This window comes from Dicentrarchus labrax, unplaced genomic scaffold (genome assembly GCF_905237075.1).
Source record: "Dicentrarchus labrax unplaced genomic scaffold, dlabrax2021, whole genome shotgun sequence".
Classification (NCBI taxonomy): Eukaryota; Metazoa; Chordata; class Actinopteri; family Moronidae; genus Dicentrarchus; species Dicentrarchus labrax.
Window position 1 is genome coordinate 9,695,874 of NW_026136718.1, and position 17,039 is coordinate 9,712,912.

The 17,039-nt window shown below is 39.3% G+C and overlaps 1 protein-coding gene across 5 annotated transcripts; it reads right to left on the reverse strand.

The window, feature by feature from the left end:
• Positions 1–235: 235 nt before the first annotated feature.
• gtpbp3 (GTP binding protein 3, mitochondrial) lies at positions 236–16,350 on the reverse strand. Of its 5 annotated transcripts, none has more exons than XM_051376899.1 (12): positions 16,211–16,350; positions 16,029–16,093; positions 15,289–15,557; positions 14,582–14,668; positions 13,698–13,780; positions 12,774–12,893; positions 8,774–8,846; positions 7,655–7,798; positions 5,608–5,773; positions 3,338–3,468; positions 2,708–2,894; positions 236–2,401 (listed from the first exon to the last, which is right to left on the reverse strand). In XM_051376899.1, the coding sequence occupies exons 2-12, from the start codon at positions 16,085–16,087 to the stop codon at positions 2,170–2,172; spliced, it is 1,551 nt and encodes a 516-aa protein (XP_051232859.1). In that variant the 5' UTR covers positions 16,088–16,093; positions 16,211–16,350; the 3' UTR covers positions 236–2,169. The 5 variants fall into 5 exon arrangements, with proteins under 5 accessions (XP_051232859.1, XP_051232857.1, XP_051232858.1 ...); XM_051376897.1 differs by having other exon boundaries at positions 15,289–15,560; XM_051376898.1 differs by having other exon boundaries at positions 16,029–16,350.
• Between the last annotated feature and the right edge of the window lie 689 nt (positions 16,351–17,039).

Consider the following 17,039-nt stretch of genomic DNA (forward strand, 5'->3'; position numbering starts at 1 on the left):
AAGTGAAGCTTTGACCTGCTGGTGGCGCTAGAGGAAATGTCACCAAATTATATAATGTAGGGTACATTTTATGGTAATCCATGTTATATTCAATTCAGTTCAATTCAAAATAATTTATTCGTCCTTCAAGGGCCAATTTAGTGATGAATACAGTATTCTGAACTGAATTGAATATTATACGGATTGCCATTAAATGTGCACTCGATTAAAATATTAAGATATTTTAGTCTGGACAAAAGTGGTATTTCTTTATTTATTGGCAATTACTATCCAACACATTTTACAATTGTGGTAAACATGATCCAAAGGGTATCACATTCAGCTATACTTCAAAGACGAACCAGGCCCCAAAATTTACTGCCTCTAAATTGTACGACAGTCCCACTTTTAGCTTAAACTTCCCCTGTGTTGTAATTAATCAGGGAGAACATGAAAGAGGACAAAAAGGCTGACAGAGCGGCCTGGAAAGAGGAAAGGTCAGGTAGCAGAGACGGAGAGAGACAAAAAGGCAGCGAGAGAGAGAAACAGGCAGTTATGCTGGTGTAAAGCGGTGCAAATGTCGTCAGAGACAGGGAGAGAAGAAACCAACTGGGGAAGAAGGGTGAGGAGTTCAACAAGGAAACATAAATATTTGATCGAGGCCAGATTGACAGGGGAACAAAAGGTACAGAGAACATCGCCTTAAAAACGTCCCTTTCCCACAGAGGAGAGAGGAGCTGGGTCACTCTGACTTTCTTTACATACTGTATGTCTATTATGTTGTGCTTTATGGTGGGATCTCGACTAAAAATGTAGTTCACAATGGAATAAATCAGAGGCTATACAGTATATGTAGTAAATGTGATGATGACAGCTACTGCAATCTTTGTAAGAACAGGTAATATTATAGGTTTAATGTGATGAGGGTATGAATATGTGAAGTGCATCATGCAAGTGCTTGATTACAGTAAGAAGCTGATGCAGCTTTAAACATGTAATGACATGCAAAAATCTATTCTAATTTAAAGTTAAACTAAAAAAATATTTATATATTAGCAAATAGCATTAGGATCAAAATGACTGAAAGTAACTAAGTACATTTATTCAAGTACTGTACTGAAGTACAATTATGAGGTACTTTAGTGTTTGCAGTTACTGCTGCTTTATACTTCTACTCCACTACATCTCAGAGGGAAATATTGTACTGTAACCAGCTGGGGAACATTCAGTAGTGGCACATTTAGCAGCCAAAGAGCCAAAGACACATCCTTAGGGAGTTGGTAGAGACAAAAACTTATGTATGTGTTGAAACACGATGCAAACATTGCTCTGCTGGATGTGTAAATAGGCAACTAATACAACTAAAACACATCTACTAACAACTATTAGACAAGAACACGTTAATATTGTGTTTACAGCTTGTCGCACTGCCTCCTTGTTGTAAAAAGAGAGATAAATTTGATTTGATACAAAAACACTCATCATCCCATTTATTCAACATCAAAGATCCCATGTGACATGTTTTAATTATGTATAAAATAAATGTCTTCATTTTAAATATTCATGTGGACAATTCACACATGAACACAGGTACATTGTTTGCTAATTAAATTAATGTCACAGCAAAGGATTTAGAGTTGCCCTACAAAGTTTCAGGTGTCAATGTGTGAATTTCCACTAAACACACACACAAAGGAGTAGAGCTGAAATGATACCAAAAATAATATTCTTCATTGTCCTGCAGTACAAGTAAACATCTAGACTCGTCCATGACCTTGCAGATGTCTGCAGCTGGCTATATTTTAAATGATCTTGGCTGTTATGTTGCGACCCAAGAGCCCTATATTCACCTATCAAAGGCTTTCAAAACCTATTTTTAAAATTACGACTCAAGAATTTGCCGAACACTTGTCCAGCATATTGGGCCTCTGAGGCACCTGTCATCACGCTAAAACTATTTTAGTCTGTTGAAAAGCATCAACAGAAAACAAACATTTCTGTGTCTTGGGAGAGTGATCCTGCAGCCAAGAACATGAATTTCATTCTTTTTTCCCTCGCTGTGCCTCGAAGCCTGGCGTAGTGCCGAGGCTGTAGCTTTACTGATACCCTGGGACCAAACAAGAATGCAGCCTTCCTCTCTGAGCAGGCTAATGTTACATGTATTTTATGTTTTTGCTGCTACTCATCCAACTATTTCCCAATGCAGAAGTCTTTGAAGATGATATCCAGGATCTCCTCTGCCCCGACCCGTCCAGTGATCCGGCCCAGGCTGGTGAGAGCCAACCGGACACCCTCAGCTGCCAGGGCCAGGTCGATGTCGCGGTACTGCTGGTACTGAGCCAGGGCCGCAAAACACTGCTGCAGGTGGGCCCTGTGGCGGGCCTGGGTCAGGGTGGGGGCACCAGACAGAGGGTCGCCACACCTAAAGAGGAAGTTAGAGAACAAAATGAACCAGAGCAATCAAAAACTCATTATTTTGTGCTTCATTTTGTATTTGTACCATCAAGAAAGGGTGAAAACCAGACCCAAAAAGCAAACATAGAATTCAGTTGCAGCACAAACATTATGCATTTTAATTTAATTTAATTTAAAGCCTTTTAGAGTAGGTTTTGAAAAGTTCAGACTTTGCTGACATGCTGACCTGATCAATCTTTCTGATGTAACATTTAAATGAGACATGTTGTCTTAGCTCCGACACAACAAAACATTATAAACTGTAGCTACTCACAGAGTCTTGACATGGCTGTGCAGCACTGTGAGGAAGTCCTGCAAACCTTCATTATTGTGGCAAGAGATAAGACAAAAAGGAGAGAGTCCAGAGACCTGTCTCAGCTCCCCGTCCAGCTTCAGCTTCTGCTCCTGGGGCAACAGGTCTGTTTTATTCAGCACTAGGAGAAACCTGTTTGCAGGAAATACTGTGGTGGGAAAGGAAGGCAGAAAAAAAATCAATACCAGTGACTCAACTATTACTCCCTCAGGCCCAGAGATTTCTATTAGATTACTCTTGATGACTTAAAAAACTCTCTTTCCAGCCTGCACACTTGCTTAATTTATCCCTAGGGTAAGTAGTACTCGAATTACTCCCCAAGCCGTTTAATAATGTAGGATGAAGCTGTAAGTGAGCAACTGGTGTCACAATAAATTGCATTCTTGAGATAACAAGGTAACTCAGCATTTTAATTTCAAGTCTTGTGTAATACCACTTTTCAAAGCTGTTTAAAGGAGAAACGTGACTCACTCACTAATTTTACCGCAACTTTACAATGTATATTTACTTTATTGTGCTTTTAAAATACAGTTGCAAGTATCAGTGACAATCCAGGTGAAGCGGTGAGCAGATGAGGGCTAGATATCATACCCGTCTCAGGCTGCTCCTGGCTGGGCAGGACACTCCTGAGGTGTTCTTGAAGGAAGGCTGAAGCTTGCTGTGCATCAGAGGGAAGATTAGTACAGTCCACAACCACCAGAGTCAGATCAGCCTGCTCCACTCTGGAATATAAAAAGAAATCAACCTCAACCTTTAACCTGGAATTATACATATAATCACAGCTTTTGTCAAGAATTTAACTCTTAAAATTCACACTGTGTAGATCAAATGGCAATTATTGAAATTGTTATATTATGATACACCTGTTGTCCTTCTCTTGTCTCGCAGGCTGCAATAGAGTCATTCGACTGTCCTGGGTAAAATAAATACTTCTACCCTCTTGCTATTATATCTACATTAATAATGTTTGTTAGTATATTCATGTTTTAGCCACACTAACGGTCTGGCTCTGAGGATGGTAATACTGGTTGTTTGGCTGGTCCGCCACTGTGGTCCGGACTGAAATATCTCAACAACTATTGGATGGGTTGCCATTAAATTTGATACACACATTCATGTTATAACTTTGGTAGTCAAGTAATCATCAAGTCAACATTTTTATTTGTCTAATACCAAATACCAAATAGCTATAATGACATTTCGATCAGCCTCAGCTATACTTTGTTTTAACTGCTAATTAGAAAACATCAGCATGCCAACCTGTTAAACTAAAATGGCAGACAAGGTAAACATTATATCTGCTAAAATCTACATGTCAGCGTTTAGCTTTAAGCACTTGCTTCAGCCTATCAGAGCTGCTAGCACGGCTGTAGGCATGGTGACTACGTAAATCGTAAGTACTCTGTAAGTACTCACACTGGTCCCACAGTGAAGTGACAGCAGCAGCAGCAGCGGATGCTTGTACTTACAATGTCCTTCCTGTAGTGACCCAGGTCACGAGCCTCTGACCTGCTCCCTGCACAGAAAGTTCCCTACTGAACACAAACTGGCCACCCTTCCTACAGAGCCACCACGTCACCCAAATAACTTAAACAAACAGTAAAAGAATTACATAATGTTTGCACTAAAAATTTTATTTTTGTAATCACAACTTCATCTGGATATTTATTAATGTTATTTATCAGATTTTCCTGCAGAATGAGTCACCAAACTATTACAAGTCATGATGCAGCGAGTCTCCTTACATGTTCTACCACATATACTTTCAAGGTTTACGTCGCAGTGTAAATGTAGTGATTCCACTGTAAAAATAATTTTGTACTCTTTATAAGAGTAACTAACTTTATAAGAGTACAGTCTCGCACAGCTCTACGAATTGACTTAATTGCTGTGTCAAATGCTTTATCCCCCTTGCCAAGAAGAAGTACTTGGGGAAACAAATTTGTTTTCTGGCATGAAAATTGTCATTTTTTATTGGATTATTTGCTGAAGTTCTGTCAAGCTGAAGTCAACTGTCAGGCAAGGCAAGACATTTCTTTTACTTTAACCTGTTTTTTTCTTTTAGCTGTTGAATATCCTTTCACACTATAATACAACAAACAAAGTACAAAGACCGGAAACTTCAACCTATAAATCAATGAATAATCAATGTGGGGTTGTGTTTTTAGGCCCATCCCACTTTCCCCTGCTCTCTAGCACCAAACTCATGTGATAAAACATGTCACTGCACATGTGTATGAAAGCTTATTAATAAATTGTGTGTGTGCTGCTGTGTCCATTAGTCTTATTGTCGGTTTGTATATGATAAAGCAGTGATGGCGGGCGCTACAAGTACTGCTATTCTTCCCTGACGTAAACAGTGGAAGCAGCTGTCAGTGAATGGCCATATATGTCCATTCCCAACACCACACATGAAGAATGTCTTAATACTAAATAGTCACGGGAAAGGAGGCTCTTCATTACGCAACCTCCTGAGAGTGTTTGTCCCATGTATTTATAACTATGGCTCAGCAATAATATAAACTCTGGAGCTCACATAGACATTACAAAAATATATCTGGTTCGGAGGGGAAAAGCAATGACTTATTTCTTCCCTTCTTTGTTTTCAAGGACTTATTCCATTGGTCCCCTGTCTAATTTGTTCTGTGTTATATTATCACACATGGGAACTGTCGCTGAAGCAGTATCTACACGTACTAGTGCGCATATACTCCACATGTACTCCTACCCAGCAGCTGAAGCCTATCTCTCCAAATACCAGCATTCATTTCTCTTTTTTTGTCTGCCTAATTAGAATTTTAAAAGCAGGAAAACTGAGCTAATATTGAATATTTAAAATAAAAAGGGCTTCATCCACCTACCTTTCTCGAGCCCGGCGGACTCCTTCTCTCTCCACCAGGTCGGGGCTCTCTCTGAGGCCGGCTGTGTCACTCAAGAGGACAGGGAATCCGCCAATGTCCAGTGCCGTCTCTACTACGTCTCTGGTGGTGCCAGCAATGGGAGACACAATGGCTGCAGGTCTCTGGCCTGGATGTTAGAAGGTTAAAGGATAATGTTATAATGATAATGTGCTACTGGATACTTGAATTTCCCTCGGGATAAATAAAGAATCTATCTATCTATCTATCTACTCTGTCACTTAGCCCCAAACCCTTTTGTTTCTACTGAAGACATACATTTTTAAGAAATGTGTCTAGAAGTGTATATACTTTCATTTTTATCTCAATTTTTATCTAAAAAATGGGAATGAGAATAGGCTGTGAACTGTGTAGGAGAAACGACAGGCCCTATCTACAGCCTGTGTTTGCTTTGTCCCTTCTGGGCTACAGTAGAAACATGGTGGTTCAACATGGCGAACTCCATGGAAGGCAACCCGTGTCGTGTAAACAAACGGTTAATTCCAACAACAATTCCTTTATTCAGGTGATTATAAACTAATGAAATATTATATTGATAATCAAATACTGGCCTATAATATTAACATCAGATCTTTTTATCTGTCTCTAATAGAAAACTCTATTAAAGTTCTGAACTGTCCCAACACAACAGAAGATATTTTGAGTGTCTTTTTTCTTTATTCAGGAACTTCGTGGTCTGACCATTCCCCCGCGTATACCACGTCAAATAAAGCTGCCAGCTCATGATTACCTGGCTATGCTCACTGGGTGTGAGCCCAGGCCACAGGGATGACAAATCAGAGCAGGAAAGGGTAACAGGATCCAGTCTGAAGTTTGATACATCGCCTATTATTCTGATAGGAAGCTGTGAGGAGACCCTGCCAAGCCTCTTCTCTAGGTAGTTTATATAAAGTGATTTTAAATGAGTCAAGGATACAATATTCTAAACAAACGTACAACTGTACAGCATAAAGAACAAAAGATTTCATTGGGTTATACCAAAAGCGGATACACAACTGAAGAACTGATTTATAATGACGATACTGAACAGCTACAGTTTTAATTTCATGTGGATAATAGAGTGTTTACATTTATGTATTTATATATTTGGTTCTTTATTAGCATTGCTACATGACCAGTTGTACTTTGTTACTGACTGTGATGCAATAAAGTCTGTATCAGGAAAAATCTATTTGCCAAGAGGAGGATCTACTGTTTACAGACGGTGTGAGATGTGGTGATTATTAGATTGCATTCCGGCACTATTAAAAGATTTTTATAATAAGTACCACAAATTGGATCGACTTTTGTTTACCTTCCCGTCTATGAAAAAAGCTTGTTCCTCCTACAGTAATAGGAGAACAGCAGTTGAAGGAACTACCTCACAAGATCCATTAGTAGCTCATTCATAAAATAAAAATGTGCAGAGAGGAAATTTCATCAACATCAATTCCATGACAACAATGCAAACTTCATCTGCTGAGGAAGATCGTGTGATTTGACTGAAAGCTCCAGAACAGCTACCAATTGAGAGAGTGATTGTTTTGTCAACAACTTTTACTACGTTCTTCGAATCTTTTACTAGATGGTAGAAAAAGGACTTCTGATGAAACTGAACCCTAGATGTTGAAGGTCACTTATATAACGCCGACCCCAGTATCTACTTTGATGCTGCTGTATTTCAAAGTCAGACTGCTACTTGTTTCTGTACAAAATCCTGTCTTGTCAAGGAAACATATTTCTCTTCACTTTCTGGGCACGGAGGACAGTATTTGCATTTTAATGAATAATACACATAATCACAAAATTTAGTAAGTCCATGCTGCTTATGGTATGACAGACGTTGCCTTCTTCCCCACCGAAAACCACAGCTGACAGCGGTATGATTCAACAGTAAGGTCTGTATTTAGAAGATAGTAAGTCACATTTTAATTTTAATCTCTTCACGATGTGTGTGTGTGTGTGTGTGTGTGTGTGTGTGTGTGTGTTCTGGTTTACTTAGTTCTCTTACAGAGTGTGTTCAGGAGGCTACTTTTCCCTGCGTTGGTGGCTCCTGCGATGACCACGTGGACTCCACTGCGTAGCCGCTCGCCCCTCCTCTCATCCTTTAGGTGTCGCTCAATCTCTGCTTGCAGATCACACACCGATCTGTCCACTGTGTGAGAGGGAGATAAAGTCAGAGGGGGGACAGGACGTGACGAAGGTTTCACGTTCAACTTCACTTTCATGGCCTTGAAAAAGGAATTTCTGTCCTTTGAAGGAAAAAGGCCTGTCCTCCAGTGTCTGACACCCTTCGTCTGGATGAAAAATGGGTCACGGACCTGTCCCCTTCCGCATGTGACTAAAGCGGAAAAATGCATCAACAACGCATCATTTTGCTTACGGTGAAAATGTCTAACTTCGTGAGGATCTTGAATCTCATCCAACTTGGGATGACTTGAGATAAAATGTAAGAAAACTTCAGATATAGCATAAAACATGTCATTTGCTATATGACTGCAGGAAGCAAATTAAAGTGTTTATGCCAGGGTTTTCTATTTTTGGAAACTAGTCTATTATTATTTTCCACTCTGAGGCGTGAGCCCACATTTCGTGCCACCAAAACAAACAATAGTTCCCAGGCTTTATTGTGTCGAAACTTCACAACATCTGAGGCCTCTGAAGAGCTCTGCCAGTGCCAGACAGCAGGCGACAGACTCAGGGGAGACATCCCTCACACACACACACATACACAAACACACACTCAGCCTCCCATGCACAGTGAGCATGGGAAACCTGGGCACAGAGAAAACAGTTGGACTGTATGGTACTGCTGACAGCACTATTCCTGTGAGCGACATGGCAGGCTGGCTTTGAAGGCAAGACGAATGCCTCTACTGTCCCCCGGCCTTCTCCCCACACTTCCTAAAGGAAATTGTCTTTTGAGCAGTTTGATGTCTATGGTTTCTCCCTACTGTGCAGCAAACGCACATGATGGCCAGTTGAAGATCCAAACAGGAAAAGCCAGCCGGACTCCTCTCTCCTCAGAGAGAAACAGAGCCCTCTGACCCTTCCTCACCTCCCTCTGAAAGCCCAAGGGATGACTGTTCTGTTATTTTTCTCCAGCACAGAGAACAAAATGTATACGTACCTTGGTTTAAGACCCCATCCTCAATGAGCTCATCCTCGCTGAAGTCTATGAAGGCTTCAACGTGAGCCAGACACTGTGCGACACACAGAGCAGAGAGGAGAGAAAGGAAAAGGCTGGGATCAGTGTGTGAAATACAGACATCTGGGAAACCCCGTGAACACATTTAAATTCATGGTTGGAAAATTAAACAAAGTTTATTTGCATGTTGAAATGTTCTAAGGTGAGCAGCCAGCACAGTAAAACAATACGATGATGGTGAAACCTGTGTACAGTATAATATATTTATCCAAAGGAAAAATAAAGTGTCTTAACAATTCTTACATCCCTAAACAAACAATTAAAAAAAAATTACTATATACTATATATAATGTACTAAATACTACTGACTACACCCTCACCTTTAGTCAAAAGATATTAAAAAAGGTCTTCACATTATACACTTGTTTTAAAATGTTTTCAGTAACATTTCTTATTTGCCTAATGGCATTGAGGAGGTTTCATTTTAAGTAATATACCTATTTTGATTTAAGGCAACATCTAACATTTATTTTAATTGTGAATTAATCTTTTGATTTATTTTTAGATTAATTGCTAAATTACTTGTCAGACAATAGTGACAAATGCCAACAAAGATTTTCAGTTTACAATGATAGGAAGACCGTGCAAAGAAGAGCAATGTAGAACTGTTTCTGCTGAATTTGCTATCGCGTCTGTATTAAACAAACTGGATTTTCTCTAAAAGAAGAACAAACAACTGCACTTAAAGCTTGTGCATATAAGAAATATGTGTCTGACATACTTCCGACAGGATTTTGGGTTAATTTAATTTACCAACTACAATACATCAAACCTTCCATTGGGGTGGCAGTAGCTCAGTCTGTAGGGACTTGGCTTGGGAACTGGCCACCTCGGAGTGCACCTCCTGTGCACTGCCGAGGTGCCCTTGAGCAAGGCAACCTAACCCCAAGAAACTGCTCATGGGGTGCTGCTAATGTGGCAGCCCATCACTCCACCATCTCTCTCCCTGTGTGTTTAAAATAAAAAATAAAAGAGTGAAAAAACAATTTCCCCAATAGGGGATTAATAAAGTACATATCTTATTTTATCTTATCTTATCTTATCGCTCTGACTGGTTGTAGGTCTATCCAGTTGTGTCCAGAGGCATTTTGGTCCGCACCCATCTATAAAGCCCCTTGGAAACAAACTGAGAGGTAATGCCGGGCTATTTGAATCTAGAAAACAGGGGAAAATCCTCAGTATTTCCAACACGGGACCGATCCCTATCTTGACTGACATTGCGAAACATGAACACAATAGTAGTATAGCTGCACAAAAACAGGAAGCGTCTGATTCCTATACTTTAATCCATTCACAAAAGTGGGACGCAAACAGTTAAAAAAAATGCATTGTTTGGGCGGGTGTCACATGATAGTTGACCCCTAATAACATACAGATGGTATATTTCTGATTAACTGGATTCCCAGAAATCTCGTTTCAGAATAATGACACGTCTGAACTGCTTCTAGGAAGCATCCTAAGGAAGCGGCTGATAAGCAGCTTAACAGAGTTTCTCAAGGGAGATCACCTGGACCAGTTGATCAGGTCTGGTGCCAAAGTGTTGAAAGATCATTAGTAATTTTACAGTAAATGATAGTCTGGCTTACTTCCATGATGAAGTGTTCATCTGCAGTCAGTGACCTGCTGCTCTGAACTGCCACAACAAGATGTGAAAGGAAAACTCAACCTCTGACAGGATTAGATGTAAAAAAAGACATAAGAACACAAACATGCCACCATATCAGGGTAATGAGCATGAATAGGATTATCTGTAAGTCTTATTAATGAATGTAACTGGTGCAGGACAACCAAGTGAAGAGGATGAAGTCATCTATCACTCGTTCAGTTCAGTTCAAGGATTTGTCGACAGTGTAGTTTTCCTGAACTTGACGGTTCCGTCAACATTCAACTGTACTTCGTTAGAAGACGTCCTGATAGCCAAATGGTTGGGGCAAAACTGCGTCCTTTTTTTGTTGTTGTCATACCTCTCTTTATCTTTCTCTCCTCATTTCCTGTCTCGCTTTGTGCTGTCAGATGTCAAATTAAACCAAAAAAGACCAAAAAGAAATCTTTCAATTCAGCAAGTCAGTATGTGCGTTCCATTCTTCCTCCCCTCTAATTTATCTTAACTAGACTCAACTTCCTGACCCTCACTCATATATACAGTATACAGTACAGGATACTGTATAGATAAGAAGAACAATACTGCTGCACATAATACGTCAATGTCATTATTGTGTGCCTATCTTACGTGACAGACATACAGCTGCTGTGCTCTGTATAACTTATCTTTAATCCATCCAAAACAATATAAAGCCAGATGTTCTGAGATGGAAAAAAACATTAAATCCACTTAAGAGAAGATGGAACAAGAGCATAGTGCATAAGACAGTCTCCTGTTCTTAGAAAGTTGAGATTCAAAAATAGAGATTTTCCCTTGAAGGCTTATTAGCAGCTTTCCTCAGGAAAGTCCAAATTAACAGCTCACGCACAATGTCTCTCATCACCAATGACTCAGTGACAAGAACACTTGTTTGTATTCGCGACGCTTTTCAAAACAGAGTCACAGTGTGGACCAGAGGAAATGTTCCCTTCAGCCACTTCAGTCATCACATAATAGAAATAACAACAACGGCATATGTCTTAACAAATTAAGACATTTCTTAATCCTTCAGTAGAACTGTGCTCTTATCTGCTGGGAAATATACTATTACTAAAGTACACTGGAAGGGCTCTACGATTATATTATATTATATTATATTAGCAATAAAATCAATTACAACCCAATCTAATTCAAATTTTTAGGCTGATTACAAAGTACAAATTAGATTTTAATCTTTTTTGTTAATTTTGATTATATTTTTTTACCTGCACAATAATTTAGCAACGTGTTATCTTGACTCCAGGGTGAAAAAATTTAATTATTCAGGTTTTTTTTTAAACCCGATTACAATGTAAGACAAATTGCATGTTCCATACAAACTAGTATTTTGATTCGCAGTATTGAACAGAGGCACGTCCTGCACGTACTACAGCAACATGAAAACAGGAAGCCTCATATTCCCATAAGTTAATCCATCAAGGGTGTGTTACGAAAGCAGCTGTAGAGATATTAAAAAAAAGAACAAAGCATTGTTCAGGTGTGAAACAACTGAGGCCTGACCTACAACACAGTACAGACAGGTTCTTTCCAAAACACTGTTTTCGGAGAAATGTCAGACATGAACATGGACAAAGTCTCTCTGGTGAGCTCTGAGCTCGGCTCGTTTCTGCTGTCAAACTAACTCAGATTTGGTACAACATTGTTGATCACTTTCTAAAGGCTCCCCGTTCACCTGTCACTTCTGCTACGTGTCATTCTGTGTCCTGTTATTGTTTTGCTTGTGTCTGTCTGCTCTGTGTCTTTGTGTTCTAGGTGCAGCTCAGTGATCACTGATGGAGGGCACCTGTTTGAAGCTGTGGGTGAGTCTATTTCAGTGACTCACACCTGAGTCCCTGACACAAGACCCAGCTTAGATTTGGGCAATATGGTCTAAAAGTAAAATTAAACGTAAAGTTGAATTGATCGATTTAATCAATTTATTGCCCAGCTCTATAGTGTCAACTGTTACTGTTTTATCTACACTATATGTGCATTATGATGTGTTGTGTCAGTGTTTTGTGATGAGCATGTGCATACTGTCACAACGTAAACTGTGTGGACCCCAGGAAGAAAAGGAACTGTTAATGTAGAAGCTAATGGGGGTCTTAATAAACAAACAAGCAAACAAACAAACCCAGCTTTTTGTTTGTTCCCTTAATTTAACCTTTAACCTTTTGTAAATAAATTATATTCTTTTGTATCTAACTGGTGTGGTGTCCTTCTTATGTTACGGCTTTGAAACCGGTTGTTACATAATGGGGGCTCGTTCAAAGCTCAGTTCGGAGTAGATGAGTTAATTACCCGTTTCAGTCTGTAGCTCCAGTCCTGATAAAGGTGTCCCAGCTCTCCTGACATCTGCCTGAGAGCCTGCCTCCTCTGGGCCTCTGTCTCAGCATGGATCAGATCCCCGAGCCCCTCCACCTTCAACGAGCATTACAACAGTTATAATTGCCACAACATTTTTTTGTTTTTTTATGTCCTGCACTGAATGATTTAATTCTGACTAGCTGTATGACTCAAACATTTTCCCCCAAAATGTGTATTATGTATTATCTACAGAACGGGTTATATGGTTTTATAAGCATGTGATGCACGAAAGGAAAAAGGGATTTTTTTTATGTTATGCTTTGCCTCTGGTAAGATTGAAACTGTCAACCCATGCAGCGTGTCCTATGGACAGTCGTGTTTTACACAAAATATGCAGCCAGGTTTATGTAATCTGAGTGAGGGGCTAAAATACATTTAAACATTTTCCGGGACAACATTGTTAATTTCAAGGATATCTGGTAATTTTAATACATTTCCAGTTGTTTCCATGACTGGAAATCTAGTAGTTGCAACACATTTGCATTGATAAATACTCAGTTTACTGTATACTGAAAATATTTACTCTGAATCACATTGTACTGTAAAGAGAATATACAGAGCAGTCCCTCATTAATGTTAATGTTAAGGCGGCATACTTTGCTGCTTTTTGAAAAATTCACCACCTACAGAAACCCAGTAGCTTTATTTATGCATAAATGTTTGACAGCCCAATGAAAGAAGCGTTCAAAGGGCAACATATGTAAAAGGAGAAATTTTCACTGTTGACATTTCATGAACTTGAAATCCCTGTTCAATTCTGACCTTGTTTAATCCACATTTACCCTCTAAAATTACTCTGAAAAGCTCTCGATACCCAAACATGCACAGATCTGTCTTTACATGCTCTTCTTGACCCACCTCTGTTAAACCCAGTTTCCCTGCTTGAAAGGCTCTCCGCGTGAACTCTCCAGCTTCTGCAGGCCTCATGCCAGGCACGCTTCCTGACAAACAACAACACACACACAGCATAACAAACATGAAGAAATGTATGAGGCACGCGGTGGCCATGCATCATGCACACAACACACACAAACAGATCAAACAGAAGGTCAATATGTCACATGTCACTCAGGGTTCACTTGGAGTGAAAATAGGCACAAGTGTGCAGGTTAAAGAGGTGACATTGTCATTGTTTTCACAACCATTTTTCCCAAGTCTCATCAGGAGGAGACAATAGTGAGTATAAAACCATTTGCCAAATGGAGGTTGTGATCTGTTAACTGGAGTAAAATATTCAGCTTTATGTTCTACTGCCTGGTTAATATCTTACCAACATTGTCACTACCTTCCATTTAGTTTAAGAAATGAGAATGATCCAGAAATATCATATATGCAGCATTGTAATGTTTTTCAATCTAACAACTCCTGATTAGTGATGCTCTTACATTAACTGGAGACAAGCATTCATTAACATTTCTGATTTATACAATACTGCCCTCTGGAAGGCCAATGGGAGAACTGCAGCTCAGTATTACTTGTCACTCACAGTAGGATTGCCACGCTTGCCAAGGTGCGTATTATAAGTATCTTAGAAATATGAAATGCATGTGTCAGGTTTCCCCTTTAAATCACAGTGATGGACGGCCACATGACTCCACTAGTAAGTGTGTTTAGAATTCTTATGCACCATAAACACCCTGCAAAGTGACACTGCAACACAAGACAGTGTATGTGCGTGTTATACTGCATTATATCAAGGTGTTTAACATTGTAGCATACTCATAATGACATCTGTACGTTACCAAGGGCCTGTAAGACAGCAGTAATGACAGCAGGACCACCGTGGATGTGGAACTCCACACAGTCCTCTCCTGTGAAACTGTGAGGAGCTGATGACATGAAGACAAGAGAGACAATGAAACAGTCAGAATATCCTTAAGTCTTTAAAAAATGCACAAGATAGTTTCACTTAAATTCAGCTTGTACTGCTTTGTGTTAGTTGCTTCCCCCATTATTGCTGATGTTTATTAATGTTCACCATTGTTGGTTAGTGCGGCGTGAATTTTTTTAAACTTCTGAAGGAAGCCAGAAATGTTTGAGAGACACTGTTTTAGCCCATTTACTACAAATCAAACAAGCTTTATATTACTATTATATTCAGAGTGGTATAAACCTGCAGATACTTGAAACTTGATTGAGACAAGTAATGTTTAACATTCATGTTTTCCCTTAACACAAACATATCTGATGCAAAACAAATTCTAATATGAGACAAAGTGTATTTTAAACGCCATCTGCATTCATATTATCTTACACTGTCCTGAATAATATTGTCTTTTGTTTATAAAAACTTTTGTAGGAGAAGGAAAGTAGACAATGGGGTGTAAAAAAAAACACATTACAAATTAGAAATGTGAGGAAGGATTGAAAGCAATTAAATGTGTGTGTGTGTGTGTGTGTGTGTGTGTGTGTGTGTGTGTGTGTGTGCCAAGGGTTATGGTTAACAGACCTGGGAACCAGAGGACAAGTCCACGGTCCAGCACTTCTTTTGATTGGGGATCTGTGATGCTGCGTAAAAGGGCGGTGCGTGGAGGAGGAAGGCTGCGTGTGAGCCCGGCCATACACCGCAGAACTGTGGCTGAAGCTGGACCGCTGGCTCGTACCACAGCCACCCCACACCTGCCGTGGCCCGATGACAACGCAAAGATGGTCTCAGCATCAGCCAGTCCAACCGGGAGTCCATCGCAACTGGACAAGAATCTGCGAGGTGGAGTTCCTCTGCTGGAGATAAGTAAATAGTAAGACACACTTGTGATTATATTCTGGACTAAAGAGACACACCTGTATACTCAAGAGCCCCAAAACTGATAGAAGGTAATGAAAGGTTGTCGGATAAGTCAAAAATATAATGACAATGAATAATAAGGTTAGTTAAATAATAAAAATAGAGTGTAAAAAGAATAATAAAGCCTTATGTTTGTATGTATTTAATCAAAGAGGAAAAAATACTATTCTATTCTAAAGTAAGAGTATGAAGCTTTATATTGATTTTTACACTCAGATTTTATTATTCAACTACCAGTATCATTTATTGAAGTGTTGAGTTATATATTTGACTCATCCTTTGGGGCTCCACAGTTGCATGTACTGTAACAACATACAGGAAAACATATCTGAAACGAACAAGCAGGACTCAGGAGGACTATTAGTGGCCAAACAGATAATAAAGTGGAAATTTCTGTAACAAACCTTGTCCTTAGTGTGTGGACAGCAGCTCTCCATATCCCATGATAAACGGATGGCAGCATAATTATCTTAACACATTAATACCAAACGTTTCATGAACTTGCTTGTTTCTCGTGTGGCTGATTTTAAGAGACAGACATTACAAAAACACACTCTGTCCTTGACTAAATCATTATTTTTTTTACCTTATTCCAACGTAAGTTAATGTTGTAATAACCTGTGAACGTAACGTTAGCTGGTAAACAAGTTTATCATCCACCACCGATTAGTTTTATTGTCCTTTACGTTTACATTTACCACGATGGGTCTGTTGCTGCCTCTGTTGATTGTGATTGGTCGGCGCTTTCAGCAATAGTGGCGGGTTCTGCTGTCCCATTTGTTCAGGAGCCTGTCAATCTTCAGTTAGTCCCGCCCCCTGTGCGGCAATTAAATCAGTCCGTGTAGCTACAGTTGCTCCAAGGGTAAAATATAGGTATATAACGTGATAATAATAATAACTTAAAATATAGTAGAAAAAATTAAATGTAAGCTAAAACACATATGCTTTTAATTTTAATATACTTTATCAATTATTTTTTTTAAATCAAATCAAAATATAATACAATACAGTCGGTTTCTTTCTTAGCAGTAGAGTAGTAGATGTGCTGAATTAATTATCAGATACATTTAAAAATATATTTTAGTTGTAGTTAGTAGTATTTTAGGACAAAAAAAAGCAGTCGTGCTTCTCAAAAAACATTTAAATACGACATGGTGTTTTGTCTGATATGTTTTTGTTATTAAAGCTGATTTTCTGTATACACTTGTGGGTGTTTTTGACATTTTGCCCATCCCATACATATCAGTGGAGGTAGACAGAATATTAAAAAACATATCTTATATATATTTAAACAAAAACTCAACAGCGGCACCACAGTCTCTAAAATGACCACAGAGTTCAACCAGCACTCCTCTGAAACAGTTTCATGAAGGTATTGCAGGGCTGTTGAAATAGGTCTTGGTTTTGGTTAGGTG

Coding starts and splice junctions, on each gene's coding strand:
- gtpbp3 (XM_051376897.1), bottom strand. CDS start 16,087: ATGCTGCCATCCGTTTATCATGGGATATGGAGAGCTGCTGTCCACACA. Junction 14,669..15,288: donor ACTTGTCCTCTGGTTCCCAG/GTCTGTTAACCA, acceptor TCATGTCATCAG/CTCCTCACAGTTTCACAGGA. Junction 3,469..5,607: donor GTCCGCCGGGCTCGAGAAAG/GTAGGTGGATGA, acceptor TTTATATTCCAG/AGTGGAGCAGGCTGATCTGA.